The 18,361-nt window shown below is 33.2% G+C and overlaps 1 protein-coding gene across 1 annotated transcript; it reads left to right on the forward strand.

The window, feature by feature from the left end:
- Positions 1-266: 266 nt before the first annotated feature.
- Positions 267-18,095, forward strand: LOC149779681 (uncharacterized). The gene is made up of 12 exons (XM_089940522.1): positions 267-652; positions 2,289-2,372; positions 6,226-6,349; positions 6,634-6,716; positions 7,903-7,990; positions 9,093-9,443; positions 10,708-10,848; positions 11,938-13,388; positions 13,737-13,922; positions 14,255-14,470; positions 15,001-15,125; positions 16,611-18,095. Exons 2-12 carry the CDS (start codon positions 2,307-2,309, stop codon positions 17,137-17,139), a joined length of 3,360 nt encoding a protein of 1,119 aa, XP_089796648.1. The 5' UTR covers positions 267-652; positions 2,289-2,306; the 3' UTR covers positions 17,140-18,095.
- The last annotated feature ends 266 nt before the right edge of the window (positions 18,096-18,361 follow it).

An 18,361-nucleotide genomic window follows, 5' to 3' on the forward strand; every position in this document is an offset into this window, starting at 1 on the left:
TGGTCCAGGTATATTATATGAAGGACACCATAGTCGTTCATTGTCCAAGGCGAAACTGCTCGGGTGCCCATAGTGGCCTAAACTGCTCGAGAAGTAAACGCAAACAAACCTACGGAAACACACACACACACACACACACACACACACACACAGATATATATATATATATATATATATATATATATATATATATATATATATATATATATATATTCACGTATAGTCGAGAAAAAGTAAATGTAATGTTCAAGCAAATTTTCGAAGATGTAAATAAATATTCCTCGGTTTTTTCCTTCCTAGTTAGTATAAGCAGTAGATAAGGTATAAATATAATATGGGAAATTCCCATCCTATAGTCGTTTACTTACGCGGTCATTGATACAGTAACGCGACTAACATTAGAACGTCAAGCTTTTGCGCAATTTAACCACATACCAATGTCAGCTGATGCATAATTAAAAATGACACCTTTCACAATAAAGTATTTTTGTTTAACATGTCACCGATATATATCGCACCTCCAACCGGGAAGTGCGGCAATGGTTCTAATATTATTCAGTAACTAATGATAACTGCTTTACATTAGTTTCAACTCAGCCGTTTTCATTCAAGGATATCTAGGTAGTCATACACAGCTGCTTGGCCGAAACAGGTGAGTTTTCAGTTTTACTGGTTACCTTTTAAGAAGTAGACATATTGGGTGACTTTCATCTTGTTGTAGAGCAGATATCAGGTGGGGAAAATACTGATGGACACAGGAACGATTTAAGATTTTTTTTAGGACTGCCAACCCTGTAAACGGAAGTATTACATGCCCATGTACACATTTATTGAGGTGGTGATCAACGTACAATGGAAACACTTTTCTTAAAACTCCACCATATCATATTTATATTTTTTCTCTGGTTTTTAGGTTTTATAAAGTAGCTGAACTTAATACGCCTAATTTTTCAATATCTTAAAAAATACAGGAAGTAAAAGTAACCGTCACGATGAATCAAGAAGTATATTGATCATAGGTGAGATCAACTACTGAAATTTTACGCGTCTTGACGATACCTTGACATTTCATTTTCCTAGTTATATCTCAGTACAAAACCCTTCTCAGTGCTATGTTGCTTGCTTGCAAGTTTCACTGCCACATTTTTAGAAATGTAATAACTGAAAATACATTTTTAATGGCTAGATTGTTTGTCTAAGATGCAGCAGTACTGTAATGCAATAAAATATGCTGAATTTATGGAGGTGATGTAGTTGATAAATAAAATCATATATGACATGTCTTTAAGAGTTTTCAAACGATCGCTATGGAATTTTCCAAGTATTTTGAGGGATCTTTAAAGATACAATAAGTAGTGGCACAATCGGACTTGACCTTGGATGAATATACTGTGTAGGACCCAAACTAAGTCCCAAGATTTTGTCCCAATATACTGTTTAAGTCCTAAACCAAGATTAATTCAAGGCGTAGAATCACCTGGATTAGTTTTGGGTCTGACCATTTAATTTATTATTTAAATTTTCCCGATTTGGTGGTACGAAGGGCTTGAATTATTGTTTTATAAAAAATAATGTTTAGCTCCCAATAAGTTCAATTTATTCGCTTTATTTAATGTTTGAATTATTTAAAGGCTGACCATTGAACTTATTATTTAATTTTCCCGATTTCGGGGTGGGACAGGTCATTTATATTTTTGAAAATAATTTCCAGCTCCCAAAGAGTTGAAATATTACTCTTAATCTAATGTATAGCTAACATAGAAATGTAAAAAGCATAATGCGCGAAGTGTAATTGCGGATTTAATTGCAGGTGTGTAGAAGACACAGACAATATTGATATTTCTCTCCCTTTTCCTTGCCGGATAATATTTTCAAACTTCCAGCTTCATCAACTTTGTTTCAATTCAAGACAAATTCCTTGCTAAGTCACATTGATTAATTAAGCTAATTGCCTAATAAACAACAAGCTCAAAAATTCGTTCAATACACATATATAGCTTTTTGTATTTAAGATTTAGCAAACACATTGAATACTGACTGACCCTGCTCATGAACTAGACAGTTCATATCTGGTTTGCAACTTTAATTACAGTGCAACACCGACACACACACAGACACCACACACAGACAAACATACACACGATGTTTTCATTCTTTCCATAGAACTTGCTGGGAAAGAGTAAATAATTCTGACAATATGTTGAATTGTTCATGTCATTTAGATTCTCGCAAATATTCTATTTATTCAAAAGACAAATTATTTATTAACGTTTTGATGACTATTTCAGCATAAGGAGGACAGGAAGATGATGTGGTATACACTTTATGTGGTAGTATTGCTCTTCGTTCATACAGCTAGTAGCCAACCGAAGGTAAAGTCATCTTTTAGTCATATTTTCTTTTCTTTGTGCTTTTGACGTTGCAATCACGGTATCAGCAGGCAAAATATATTGAGGAGACTATGCATTTGTTCTTCAACAATAATTTCCATTAAATGAAATAATTGATACAATTGACAGACTTCCCATTGTTTAACTTTTGATTTGGATTTTTTTTTAAACGTAGCTTTAACAATTTTTCCAGTTATAAAGCTACGATGTCTGCAGTGTGGCAGTTATAGTGATGTCTAGCACTAGGGCATCATACCGCCGACATGTAGCATGATGTCCCACCCAGTAACATTATCCTGACACAAGGCCAACCAATCCTAACACTAGCCTCTTAATGCTGAGGGCCAAGCGAGGCAGCTGTTAGTACCATTTTTGGGTAAGTCTTTGCTATGACTCAACCGGGGATCGAACCCACTACCTCCCGCATCCGAGGCGGACGCTCTAACAATTAGGCCATCGGAGCTGTTCGTTTAATTTGTAACTCACAATGTAGAACAATATGAAACTTTAGTTGATTGTTTTTGCTTTATAAATATATCAACCGAACGCTTTTCTGACATATTGACTATAGTGTTATTTTTTTGGTTGCATACTCGGTTGTGGTATTTTAGCTTTTCTTTTTGAATATAAAAATTTAAACCGCGTCTTCCTTGAATTTTTTAATATGAGATAAAGCCAATGTTTATAAAATCTTTACTTTCATCTCATGTTACTTGTTTAGGCTCTAATAAACATTAACAATAGAAAGATTGAAAACAACAGCTTTAACAAATAATTTATTTCCCTGGAAAAACGCTGTAAAATTGAAAAAAATAATAAGAACTTACGGTTTTAAGAATCAAATCCAAAAATAATTCAAGAATAATCCACGAATTAAATTTTAGAAGTCCTAGTAATGAAATGTTGTAATAAATTCAAGTTAGAGTCCCGACGAAGAATCCAAGATGGAAGGCGATGACCTATACTGTAGTCAGTGTAGAGCTGCTGTGTGCAGTCCTTTGTGAACTGCAGAAAACAATATTCAGGTGTTTGAATTCCGAATAAAATTTAAATAAATATCTTTGTCCAAGAATTCTGTATGAATACTCAGATATTTTCAAGGAAAAGAATTAATCTTTTAGAATCCTAATATTTCGAATAAACATTAAAATATAATTCCCAAACTGGTCACAAACAAACACTTTCCAGTGTAATGAAAAAGTCCCGGCTGACCAAACATCTCTATAAACAAAGATCATACAGTAACTTGAAACGCAAAATAGATTTCCGTATGAGGGTCAACTCTCCAGATGTTTCGAGAAGTATTTACGTCGAAAAGCACTTAGTCCCAGTAAGACCTTGACAACAATCAATGATTTTACTCTAAAAAGAAGATAAAACTAAAAAGTTGTTTACTTGTCTCAGTGATTTCTGATTTAAGGTCGGGAACTAGGTCAGCTTTAGGTGCTTACAACTGAAGAGTCAAGGTCAAACTATTTTCTGAAAAAATGTCGAGTTCCTAGTAAACAAAACTACATTATTTTGACATGTAATGAAATTAAAAATAAAAAGATGTTAAAACTTACAAACAAATAAATTAAATCAAATATAAATTAAATCAAATATACGTAATATTCACTAAATATTAATATCATATCCCGATGACTACCCTTCTCTATTGCCGCTATCATAACTTGTCTTTCGTTTTTGTTCTCACCAGGTTTACAGACAATAATAGACAGATTAAATTCGTTTTCAGGTGATTTCATAGCATTAATATCCATTGAAGCATTTATATTCATTGACACCATCTCTTTTATCGCACGAAGATACTTCTTCCTTATGAACTATTCACTCATTTTTCTCTCCAGTTAAATATTGTTAATGTTTCTGAGTTATTTACAAACTATATGCAATTGTGATACCATTAACTTATCATGCTCCGATTCTTAATTTTACATTCTTATATTTAATCTGCTTATAGTAATTTTTTCTAAAAATTGCTTGCATTGAATATTAACAACACCGTGAAATACATTTGAATCGGTCGTCACTCTAGCAAAGTAGAGCAGGATCCATTGCAATGACGCTTTTGAATTCTGTAGTTGACCTAAGAAAAATATAAGTTTCTATACTTTCGTCATTGTCGCCATTAGCAATCATGTTTTCTTTATCTATTTCACTGTACATTTCTAAGGTATAATATCTATCATATATATATGTAGTCTTGGTTTCACTGTTAAAGGTTATATGGTAGATTTTATTTTGGATTATTTAAAATGAAACAGTAACCAAGTGCAAAGTTCATTCTCATTAACGAAATATAGAATGTACAGTCAATACTAATAATTTGATTTGAAAAATATATTTTTCTTAAACCGTCCTTGCAATAACATGTTACTATGGTTCACCGAATGGCTTACGGGATCATTTGTATTGGCTTTTCAGATTTTAGTAACGAAAATTCTTTGCAATCCTAAGTTCCTGGCATTTGCTCTTGTTTGATCCTTTTAAAAATATAGCACATATTTCTACAGCAACGAGAACAACTATCAAGTAATACATATTATAGCCCCTGTGTGATTATATTTTTCCTGCAATATTTTGACAAAATATTTTGTTTTTAAATTTTCTCTTTTGACTTTATAAACTTTAAGTGTATCGTTTTAAAGTTATTTTCTAAGATCAACTTAAGAGGATTTGTATCGTCAGTAACTTTATTTTCTCTGTGATCTAGAAATCTATAAATTTCCTTCAGTTTTATTTTCAAGGACTTGCTGACTTCATCCCATTTATTTTATTAAACATTATGTTCAAGTTATCATCGATCCATTTTCAAATTATCTTTAGGTTATTTTCAAGTTTTCTTCAAGTTTGTTTTAAGTTATATTCATGTTATCATCAAAATCATTTCAAGTTGCATTCAAGTTTTTTTTTTATGTCATCTTCAAGTTATTTACAAGGTATTAAAAATAGTTATTTACTTTCTAATGAATTTTTTTCTTCAAAAACTTGAGACTTGTTCTAATTGACTTCCGTTTTAAAATAAATCCGCTTAAAAGCGATGAATATAACACTTAACGCTAAAACTGGTAATCCAAACCTAATAGAAAAATACCCACTGAAGTTTCAAATTTATTTTATTGTTTAAAGAGTGTTGTTTCGAAAAAAATATACAGAATATTTTTTTAAAGGTCTATACGATGTATCTTTGGATTAATATACATGTTATTTAATATTCATCTGCTGTCAAACAACGCGTTGAATGACATGGTTAAAACGTGCTAGTTGACTGTTTTTCTTTTAAAAATTTGGATTTCATAATTTATTTACATAAACTTATTCGTAAAGATCAAACGTACTAATACAATTATGGGGGAATAAGACGCTAGAATTGTGCTTCGTTCGCCTAATTTGTGTCATAATTGAATAGTTGAACATGAGAGGGAGTCATTGCATTTTAATAAATATTTGATGTGCACCCAGTGTTTTTAGCCAGAATGTTGAACTCTGGCACATATCAAAAATAGGTAAAACAAGTTATGACCTAAGTGCAAAGAGTACAGTTTGGTTAAAATGTGTTTTAAAACAGTGTTTCGATCATTGTAAACACCCACCAACCCCCCGATAATAAATGTTAGATTTTGTAACAAGTAACATCTTTTTGATTGATACTTTTATATAATCAATCACCCCCATAAAAAATTCTAAAAAATATCAACTAGCCCAAAACATATGCTTTATATACTATGGATACATAAGAAAACACGAGGAATAATTAACGAAATATGTAAGAAATATAATACGGGTCATTACATTAAGAAATTAATGACTAGTATCCTTTCATATTAAACAGAATACTGAAGAACAAACAGAAGAGGAATTTAGTGTCCACGGAGACCAAACAATGTGCGTACACTGCAGGACGAAAGAGCAAAACGGTTCAGCAGAAAATTCGCCAGTCGGAAAAGACAATACTGGTATGAACTCTCTTATATACAATTTCCTAAACTCCCGAGCGGAGTTTGTTTGAAATGGCGAAAGTATTTTGTAAATGTCATGTTTTGATCAGTTCTAACTTATTGTGATGAAGAACTGTCATTTGTTACAATGCTCTTTGTTGTCTATTAGACAGGTACATACTGTTATCGTTGAAGATATTAGAAAAGTAATGAGAATCGAACTTTCTCGTTTTTAAATAGTTTAGCGAAAGACTAAACTTACCCGAACACATGTTTTTAGTTATTTATTTTTTAATTTTCAGAAAAGAAAGCCAGATTAAGATGGAAAAACAGGTCTCATTTAAGTAATCTTCTGGAAGACTGTGACTGGTTTACCCAATATAAGGTACTATATCGCATTCAGTGGTCATTTGCAAGACTAAAATGTTCAAAAGATATCCTACTTCAGTGACCATTTGCACGACTGACAGGTTCAACCAATTCAAGTAACTACATTCCCTTTACTGATCTCCTTCAAAGACCATGAGTGGTTCACCCAATACAAGGTAACTGTATTCTTATTGAATGGCGTTCTGCACGAAAGTGACTGCTTGTCCCAGTTTAAAGTAAGTGTATCAGTAAAAACTTTGAATCTGATTGGGTCCAGGTTTTTGTTTTCTGTATTTTCTTCGACCAAAACAGACGCTTTCCTCCTTGAGAAACATTTGCAAAAAATTGAAGCTAAGCGTATTGGAAAGCAGGTAATGAACACCATTGGGTGAGAGAATACATTATTCATAACATCTAAAACGTTACAAAATGGCATATCTGTAAGGGTTGCTAACTGATGATTGTTATCGAAACTGACCCCATATTAATGAGTAAAAGCTCTGACCAAACTGTACTGTAGTAAGTTTCTCCAAAAATGTTCATGACTTAGTTTGCTCTAGACATTTGATTTCACCTTTTCGCAGAACATGTATTGTTGACATCAAATGCATGAAAATGAAAACTGTTGTTGATATAGCACAAGACAGCATTAAAACATACGAACAATACTTGGAGTAATTTTACTGAACCAGTTACAATTTACTGCCATTGCCTTTCGTTTTTGGCTATCGATCAAGGTAAGAACTCGGCATCTCAAGCGGTAAATGAGGTACCTTGCTGGTCTGTAATCGAACACATCTGACTGGGATGTGGATACAGGTAAACCAAATCATTGTGACGTCTTTAGTTCCTTGTTATATATCATGCAATATAATAATCTGTGTAGAAAAAGTCGATCATGTTAATATTCCAAATCAGTCGTAAAGCGAATGAGTTTCATACAAACAAATATTATATGAGCACACACACATATATGAAAAAAGCGGCGCTACATTCTTGTTTGATTAAAGCTAATTAAGTCAGATGGAGCTGTTATAAAAAATTATTTGTCATAAATATTTTGTTATTTAAGTTTATAAGAATTTATGGCGACAAAACTCTTATTATTTTCACTCAAGAGGTCTTGATTCTACCTCATAAACTAGATAATGACTGATATTTTAGAAATGTCAACATAATGTTTTCAATTTATCTTATTTCAGAATTGCAGTAGACTACAGAGAAAGCTTGTTAAACTAGAAAGTCAGCTAAAGTCCAAGTTAGAAAATCATCAAAAATACATGCTCAAAAGTAAGATGTTCCTGGAATCATACATAAGCATCCTTCGTGAAGGTTTTTATACTGTTATGTATTTTTAGTATAAAATATCTAATTCAAATTTCTGGAAAAACGTGTTGGGCTATATTACTGTGATTCAAGAATAGACTATTGGCACCTCATTACAGTACAGGTCATTTTGTACATTAGTACAATAGAGACTACCGGACATTACATGAACATCAACACACTCGGCATTGGAAAATACTTGGAATACCTCTAAATTTTATTCAGAAATTTATTCATTAGGGATTGTTTTAATAATTCAAGGATTATTTGGAATTAAATTCGCAATACATTAAATTCTTTTTCCATCTTAACCTTTAATTCTAAGGAAACAATCATTTGTTGAATTTTACTAATCTTGTTGCTTCTCACTATTTTCTATTACTTATTTTAAGACCATATAGTCATAATACTTCCAAAAGGATTAGTTTTATTAAGGCAACATATCATCTGTGAATGAACTAGCGATGGTTTTTATGAAAGAGAGTACAATGCTGTCGGGATAAATTTAAGCCTTTATAAACCAGTTTGACATTTCGGCGAAAAACAATTTCCAAGAATAAAATATAATGTCGAGAGACATTTTTAAAGAAGCATTGAGAGCAATTATTATATGTTACATTAGAGATGTGCTTATCAGAAATGACTCAGGAAAATAAGCATGTATGTATGTATGTATGTATGTATATTTAATTTTCATTGTTTTTTCATTAGTTTTGATTTTTTGCATTATGTGTTATGGTGGATAATTGTATATAGGACGTGACCTTGTTCAAATCAAGTTCTTTTTCTACTATTCTTTGACTGACTGTATTATTATCATACAACAAAGGACTGTTGGCATATCACTACGACACGAGCCGCCACAGGCAGATCAACACTTTTACCGTTGCATATATGCATGTTTATGTGCGTGGGTGTGTCAGCTATGTGTTTTCTTATTGTTTATAAGAAAAGACAAACGTCAATTCTGAATAGAAAATGTTATGCCCACTGTATGCACGCTCCTGGGTAAAACAATATATTCCATGGACCATTTCCTCTCTCACATTTTCTTTTGTTTTTCCAGCGGAATGTGGAACTATTGATGCAAGGTCGTTTATATGCTGCATTGATACACTGTACACGAGGCGATACGGAGAATCAACATCATGCTGTGGAAAGTACATTTATGATTCGTCACGAGAAATGTGCTGTCGAGACATGACTACAGATACGCATAATATAGACTGCTGCAAGATTGATACAACTTGTTACTCGTGCAAACATGGCATCATCACAGCTCACTTCGAAGTTCGGTCTTCCATCTGTTGTGAAGGCATCATCTATAACTTCAGCGATGTTGGCCGAGACGTTAGGTGCTGTGGTAATGCAATACATAGAGGAAACACCGACTGTTTTAACAACCAGTCCAATATAGGTATGCAGGATAAATTCTTCTCTAAATTCCGAATTCTTTAACTTATATAAACAAACAATGATAATTTATAACTTGGACCGTTTTGCAAGACTTCGAATGTATCTAAGATAATAATAATCATGAATGGGCGTTTCAGTCCAAAATTTTATTTAAACTGCATTCTCTTCAAAAAACAGTTTCGATATCATAGGTTGATAGTGTTTTTTATAAACGATTGACTTGCCACGTAAATAAGTCACACTATCCAGTTTGGTTTCTTTAGTTCTTCGTTTACTTCGTCTTGCAATAATGTGCTGGGTTTCTCTGTAACCTACTCGCACATGGTGTGAACTATGTACATGTCGTGGGAGGAAAAAATGCAACTAAGACAGGTTACAAACATTATTGGTCTGGAGTTAATCGATACCCATGCCAACCCCTGCTCTGATAACATCCATGGAACTGGCGTTGACAAAGAGGGCTGATAAAGGGTTCTACAGGCATATTTCTAATGGAAAGAAGAAGTCTTTGTATGGCTTAACTCTGGTGAAGAGGGATGAGAAATCTAGTTATTGGAATAGTTAGGTCAAATAATGATTGGAAATCCCAATGTCAAGGTCAGTGGCATAGATATGTTACATTGTAAAAGCTTGATATGCTTTCTCTGGTATTGTAAACTTGCATTGTGTAGATGTATATGATATTAGTTAATTGGGTCTTGAATATTTTTCTTGAGACATAACAGGTCTTAGAGTATGCACAAATTATCTGATGATATCACTGGGATAGTGACAGCGTGTAGTCACTATTGCACTTAGCCAGCCCTAGCGTTGTTATGGCGAGGCAGTGTATAGTTACAGTGGGTTGTTAACATCGTAATAGGCTTGCGTGAAAAACACCATGTTCGACATTACCTATGCTAATTTATCGGTTAACTCATCTGGCCACGGTATCGGTCTACGTACATTAGATTGGCCATAATTGCATATGATATAAATATTTTCAAGATTCTTTTTCATTATTTTTCACCGGAAATGCAACAAAATCATACCGTGCCCTTAGTTACAATTTATAATGTTTAGGTAGAAAATGCAACCTGGATACCATTTCTAGCATTCGAAACTTGCTTGGTAACAAATATCTATGATTTTAATCTATGAAAACTTATGATGTGTTTCAGATTACTGGGAAGTATTGCAGAAGCACTATTCGCATACGCTGTATGTATAACGAAATTGATATAGATTTCACAATGTTAAATATATCCAATTATCACTATATATAGGAAACAGTGTTATAAGAAGGTCAACTCGAAGTATTGCTTCCACGGAAAAGTCTGTTCCAAGCATAAATGACTTCAAGGAAAAATCAGAGACTGAAAGAGGGATGCACTTATCCATATTTGCCACGCTTTTAATGATAGCTAGTAAGTTTGTTTTTGCTCGTTCATATACTTATATAAATTATATGCATATAAGGCTTCTATCAGTACTTAGCAGCACGTACCAATACTTAGCAATATTTACACTGAGATCACAGCGTTACATAGGTCCTGACGAATTTCGTTCATCGCAACGATACTCTCTTAGGATGGATAGTAACTGCTGAAGATACTTTCTGCTATGTGTAATTTTTAATTCCATAACTATATTGCCTGTCAATTCATGACGTTTTATCTAAAAAGATTCATCACTTCGTACTGTGGCTAAAATTTGAAAATACTTAGAGACTATATTTTTAATTGTCTACTTCTAACTTTATTGAAAAGAAAGAATATATAATAAATATGTTCTAATTTTTGTTGACACATTCATGTAGTGATCATATATGTATTTTAGTTTGCTTTTTGTTTAAAAGAAATAAATTAAACTAACTTTAAGGATTATAAGCTAAAGAGTTAGAGAGATGTGCCTTTGTAAATATGAAGTCCTAAGGAGAGTGTTGTGTAGATTGTCGTATTTAACTAAGGTACTTGTCTTGATTCATTCAAATTCGAGGAAAACTGACAGGATAACTGGCATATTGATATGTGGATTAGTTTTAGTTTCATGTAGTTTTCCCCCCTTTCAATTGAGTTTTTTTAGGTAACTGTATTAAAATGCTATCAGGGCTTATTATATAGTATTGCAGTCGACGATATAGTGTTGATCATGCTACTAATCGCCTTCCAGGATTGATTATTACTTTTTGGCCCTGTTAACATTTACCTCTGTTGACTCCAGTTGGCGTAACGCTGCATGCAGCCTTTCTTAACCAGTCGGATAATAATTACCGCAATAGCTAAACTATCACTCTGCATCTTTTCATTATTTCACCCAATTTAAAATTTAAAATGTAGGTATTACATTCAGCGAATGATTTTGTGAAGTTGAAGGGTATTTTCTAAGAATTCGACGACATGGAACATTTGTTATCGATTCTAAGTTGGATCTTAAGGTTTATTTTCTTAAGTTTTGCTTTGCGTTTTAGCTATTTTAGATGACGAATATTAAGAGTGATTTTCTTTTGGTTTCAGTTTTTGTTGTTGCCGTGTTTGTCTTCCTTTTCAAAAGGAAAGCCATTTTGAGACATAAATCTGCTGAAAATCACAACGTGGACATTAATGAACCCGTAGGTATAACTTCGAAGGATCCTGGTTTCGACAATTTAGCTGAAGAGGAAATAACACTCATTGAATACAAGAACGGCGGGAGAAATTGTGTAATATTTTCTGAGATTCAACCAACATGTTACGTGAGTGATTATTCAGATGGAGACATAATTGAAGGAAGCACTGGTTGTTTGGATGATGGGCAAATATTGAATCATGAAAATTATTCTACATCTTCTCATTGTATGGAAGACGAATCTAAAGGACTTTCCATAAATATGCTACCTTCAATTCTGAGTGAGGATGGACTGCAAGAAACCGTGGCCAATCAAATAGAGATGCTGAATATATTCGGAGATGAATGCACTTCTTACAGAGCCTTTGGGACAAGCAGAGTTGAATTAAAGGACCCAGTCATGAAAAACGAGAATATCGAGAAAACCTGGTTCGACAAGAATGACATTGATAGGATTTCATTTTCTAATGTGAAAAGCAGTATAACTATTACTCTTTCTGAGTGTCAGTCCGATGACCATATGAGTGACTTTACAGACGAAGAATACCATTCAGGAAACAATGCTTATTTTGAACAAGGAGATACGTTTAATGATGGACATCATCATCAAATTGCATATTATGAAAATAACATTTCTTCTGGCCTAGCTAAGGATGTTTCAATCGACACGAGGAATCTTTCGGGTTTAATTTGGAGGGATGTCGGGTCACAGACAGTGACGGAAAAGTACATAAAGAAACTAAATATATTTGGCGAGGACTGGGCATTGCACGGTACCTTCGATGTGACCGGAGGGCTGCTTCGGAGCGGTATAACGTCAGTAGAGTTGATTATCCCGGACGGGCTTTTCGACATGTTCTCTACGTCAGAGGTCTACGGTTCGGTGTATACAAAGATAGGGGCTTTGCGGCGAAAGTTCGACCTATCAGTAAACGAAGAAATAGTCGGACCTGGAGTAGAATTTTGGTTTCCAACTCGACCTAAATTTAATAAGTATGCAATTGTAAAAATCCCCTATTTCGGAGATGACGATATCAGTGTGTACTGGTTTCCATCTGACAGTGGCAGCAGTGAGAAATTAACTCTTCAAAAGCTTGAACTTAAATCGAAATACAACAATGTGAACCAGGACATGTATTATCAAATTGGTGGAGATGGTTTTGTGTACATCTACACAAAACACTTCAGTGGTTTTCTCTGTACGCGATGCACCTGCAACAAATGTCTTGAAACCCGCCAACGAGAACTTATTCTTTATGGAGTAACATTTGGATCTTACAAATGTATTGATCAAAGGAGACAGGTGCGTGTCAGGCTATATATCGCTGATGGCAAGGCAAAACTTGATGACTTTCTGCAGGTAATGAAAACATATGAAGTCTTTTATTTAAATTAAATTTTGGTTTCACAACGAGAAATATATTGCATATAATTATCACGAATAATTATTTTATGTAGAGATTTGTTTCAGATGATGTCCAAGATTATTTTATCTATATGTTCTATTATATATTACTTTGCATATTTTCAGTTTCTGCTAGTCTGAAAGTGATCTCGATAACATTTCGAGTTAAATGTATGCGCAAGTAACTGGAATTGATTCTTGTCAGTAACTACTTTTTACATAGGTAAATAGAAATATAGTTAAAACGTTTTGTAATCCTCAAAATTATATCTTTTTATTCCAGTGTCTTTCTTTATATCACAGGAATACGTGAGCCTGGAATCATGTCAAGGGAGGGAACACATAGATACAACAGAGATAGGACTTGTACCTGATGAACTAGAAAGTAGGGATACTTTGAGCATGAGACTCGAGGTCATGGATGATGGAGATGGGCAGTGGATACATAAGAAGAAGGGATCTGGACAGCCATTGAAGCCAGAAGTACAGGTATAGCAATGAAACATTTCACTGTGTCATAATTTATGCCAGATGTACAGGCATGGCAATGAAGCATTTCACTGTGTCATAAGTTATGGTTTGGCAACATTTAATAAAAAATGAACATATAGTATAACATGTGTCGTAACAGATACTGCTTTCAAGTTCCTTCTTTAAATGGAATATTATAATAATTTCTTCTTTGAATTTATTTATCCTTTCAATATTTCACCTTTCAGCCGTTCATGTCTTAGGAAAGTCGAGTATTCACTTTATTTCGTTTACTTGATAATTTGTTTTTGACACAAAGCTCCATTTCTTATTGAATACGTTGTTTGTAGTGTCTTCAATTGTCCAAAATTGTGAGATGCTGCCGGCAAGACGATTATCCAGCCTTTGTCGAATGGTTTCTTGAAAGTCACAATGCAGGGGCAAAAATAAATTTCCAATGTTTTATCGACATTGATGTAACTGTCACAAAATGCAAAGATGTCACCGCCTCTGACAGCACTTTCTCTTGCAGTACTATCATCATAGAGGGCTTAAGGATGCAGAAGGTACAAAAATGGCAGTTCTGAAGAATACAATATTGATGATCGATATGTTTTAAGTATATCACTGGAAATTGGATATTATCACTATTACTGACATGGAGTTAAGGCACTATGTCTGAAAGTATATAAAGGGATAGATACTGTTGTCAATAGTTTAATATATTTTATGATACTGTGCGCACATTTAAATGATGTCCGTATTTTGTTCTGAGTAAAATATTTGTTGGAAATACAAATGGTGCTATATTCACTTACTATTCATATGACTTTTATACTCCATGCTGGTTTTCACAAATGGACTAAATACCATGGGTCACATTCGTTTGAAATAACATAATGGTTCCCCTGTATTAGATGTGCAAATAACTGTAAGGAGAAAAACGATTATTACATATGGTAACTTAGCTAATTAGTGGAAGATGTTAATAATTTAAATACACTATTATCATCGGTTGAGAATTGTAGTTTGCAACAATATTGTAAAATGGCGTGCACTGAATCCATTATACTTATACAAATATGTGAATTATAAGGGTGAAGAGGAGGAACTTAAGCGATGCGAGAAGGTTAGAGGAATCCTCTCAAGACTCTTAGACTCAGAGACAGCTAACACGTTTCTACAAGAGCTTGGCGTTGACAAATCTCTTACGTTTGCCAGGTAATAAAAAGCTACCATACCAAATATATGGAGTAATATTCGTCATCCCTAGAAAGCAGTTCTTTTGAAGTATGTATGTGTAATTACTTATTTTGTAATTACACTGATAATATGCATCATCAAATATTTTGATGCTATTTAACCAATTCATAAATTGGAAAGATCAAGTCGATCTTGAGAAAGCACGTTATCTAGGAAACAAACGTCATTGGATTGATTTATTGTGCTAATTTTGATTGTGCACTGTATGCATGCGTTGATCTGACCTATAATTTATATCATTCCAAGTTTGAAAAGTTTCAGCATAGACATTGCACTATGTGACCGTTACAAGAAAAGAAAAGGCATTTTATGTAAAGACTGGCATATTTATTTACCCAATCGTGTATAAGATCGATAAGCATGAGACGTGTTGTCATTATATATATATATATATATATATATATTCTTATGTCACATATTTAGGCTCGAATAAACAGTAACACACAAAAGAGTGAAGACAACAAGCTTTGAAAAATACAATAATTTATTTCCTGGAAAAATTCTGTAAAAATGAAAAAAATATGAACTTACGGTTTTATCGAATCAAATCCATAAATAATCCAAGAATAATCCAGGAATAAAATTTTGGTAGTCCTAATAACAAAATGTTCATCTGATTTCAAGTTTGAATCGCAACGAAGAATCCAAAATGGCAGACGATGACGTATGCTGCAATATGTAGTGTTAAATTCTACAGTGCCTTGTAGAAACAAATATTATCACTCCGGTTTCTGATAGCTGAATATATTATTTTATAAAAGAATGTCGTTGCTAAACAATTTTACATGAGCACACGTATTTTCCAGAAAAATAACAGAAATGATCCATTTGAATCCAAGTAATTTGAAATAACTCCAAGCATCACAACATACAACTTCTAGTGTAAGAAAAGGCCCAGCTACAACTGAGAATAATTCTCCAAAACATGGGTTATATGGTCTTGCAAAGCCTAAATAAGGGGTCACGTGATCATCTTCTGGAAGATTATAGAAACGACGTACTTGTTAGAGATTACGTCTACCCAGTGTGACACTGACGAAAACCAATCATTTTATTCTAAGAAATAAAAAAATTGTTTACATCTTAAAGACGAAGTCCGATCATGACCTCGACAAAGAATTTTGAAACAAGGTCAGGATTAAGATCAACACCTGGTGTTTATAAACTAACAGTCAAGGTCAAACTATTTTCTGAGAAAGGTATCATCTCTTGTGAATAAATTTACATTACAATATCATGTAATGAGTTTTAAAAAACCCGACAAACAATGAAATTAAAATAATATATATTAAATCAGCTATAATTGAATCAAATATACATGACAATATATATCAATATATATATATATATATATATATATATATATATATATATATATATATATATATATATATATATATATATATATTACTATTGATATGAAACTCTTTTTTTTCATCCTAGGGAAAAAGCAAGTCATGGATATATAGAAAATATTTTGCTTCTCTGCCAGAGTAAATACGACCCGGGACGGTTTTTGGCGATGACAGAGTCCATCATCAGAAAACTGAACATCCCTCGCATTCTGGAGGAAATTGGATCATGTTATTTACACGAATGTGTACCTGGGAAAGCTGTTCATAGTTCTATCGCTTCTTCACAGCGGGTATTAGTGGAAGCAGAGGGTGAATGTTTAGCGAATGAAAGCTATGTTTGTGCGGAGTTGTCTCTTGGCTATCCTAGTTCTACTGGGCCTTTGCATATTCCAGTAGAGGAGAATCAGTATTTGACTACCAAGAAACATGACACTGTCCGGGCTGTTGTTCATCATGACACTGTCCAGGCTGTTGTTCATCATGACACTGTCCGGGCTGTTGTTCATCATGACACTGTCCGGGCTGTTGTTCATCCGATGAACCATATCAGTTTGGAACTTGAAGAAAGTTTATCAGAAGAGGAAGATACTTCTGTTTTGAAACTGCAGCTTACATAAATCGCAAGCGGACTTTATTTTCCACATAAATAATATCTTGGACAGACGGCATAGTAATCGCTTTCAGAGCAACTTAACAAACACTTTGCTACACAACAGAAAAAGCAAACATGGCTGAGAGAAAGAAAGAACTTATTTTTCATATCAGATAAGAATATGTACAAAGAATGATAATGTTTGATAACCTTTTATATTGCCACCCACCTGGTTAAAAGGGCTGACGCTTGCGTACATTAATCGAATTAACATTTGATCGATCCTACCACATAACGTTATCAATTATTTAATAATGTGCTACCTACTGGAAATATTTCATTTAGATCATTACAATCATAAGATAATGTATGTAAGAATGATCTGTTCTTTAGTGCTAGTTTCCTGCTAGGAACGGAAGCATATACATCCGTCATTGAAACTTAATTTAGTTGTAGCCAAGATAATTGAATGACTATGTATCTAATCGTGTACAAGTATTTTATAAATTTATTTATCCACTGCCGTTGGGGTGTCTCTTAGAGATGACAATTACTGTCCTACGTGTTAAATTATGTTTCATTTTTGATGGTTTAGTACTGATTGTTTGACACCCGAAATAGGTTTTGTTTAATGTATCAGTTTAAAATAAGTTACATATGCCTATTACCAAATACATTCTATAAATCTGTGATCTTAAAGCTATATTGAAAACCACTTAGTATAGTTTAATTTTAAGAATAAATACAGCACAAGCCATGTATTTTATATTGAATTTAATTTTTCAATGCAGTGTATATATAGATAACACATATAATGTTGCTTTCGAAACATACTTTAAACAGATACTTATGTTGCTCATAACGTTTGCATTATTTTTACTATTTTATATGAATTTTAATCCTTTTTATATGATATTTACAATTATGAGGCATTTCTCATTGTATGAGACGTTTCCATAAATAAATTAGATATTAATTTGTTGAGTTGATTTTAAAGAAAAATCCTGACCACAATTTACCTTTAAATTATCCAGGACGACCCACTATATCAGATTGTAATTCATATACTGAAAACCTACCCAAATTTATCGAAAGTGATTTACAACCTTTAATGAAATCACTTCTTTCATACATTAAAGATACTACTGATTTTTCATTAAAATGTTCAAGTCTATTCCACAGCTATCTGATAACTCAATCCTGGTATAATTAGATGTAACATCACTATATACAAACATTCCGCATGC

This window comes from Sinohyriopsis cumingii, chromosome 17 (genome assembly GCF_028554795.1).
Source record: "Sinohyriopsis cumingii isolate HCF-2022 chromosome 17, ASM2855479v2, whole genome shotgun sequence".
NCBI lineage: Eukaryota > Metazoa > Mollusca > Bivalvia > Unionida > Unionidae > Sinohyriopsis > Sinohyriopsis cumingii.

Bases quoted from the DNA above. Each gene is read 5' to 3' on its own strand.
- LOC149779681 (XM_089940522.1), top strand. From the start codon at position 2,307: ATGATGTGGTATACACTTTATGTGGTAGTATTGCTCTTCGTTCATACA. The intron at 6,717-7,902 runs GTACTATATCGC...ATCTTATTTCAG, and splicing joins ACTGGTTTACCCAATATAAG to AATTGCAGTAGACTACAGAG. The intron at 10,849-11,937 runs GTAAGTTTGTTT...TTTTGGTTTCAG, and splicing joins CACGCTTTTAATGATAGCTA to TTTTTGTTGTTGCCGTGTTT.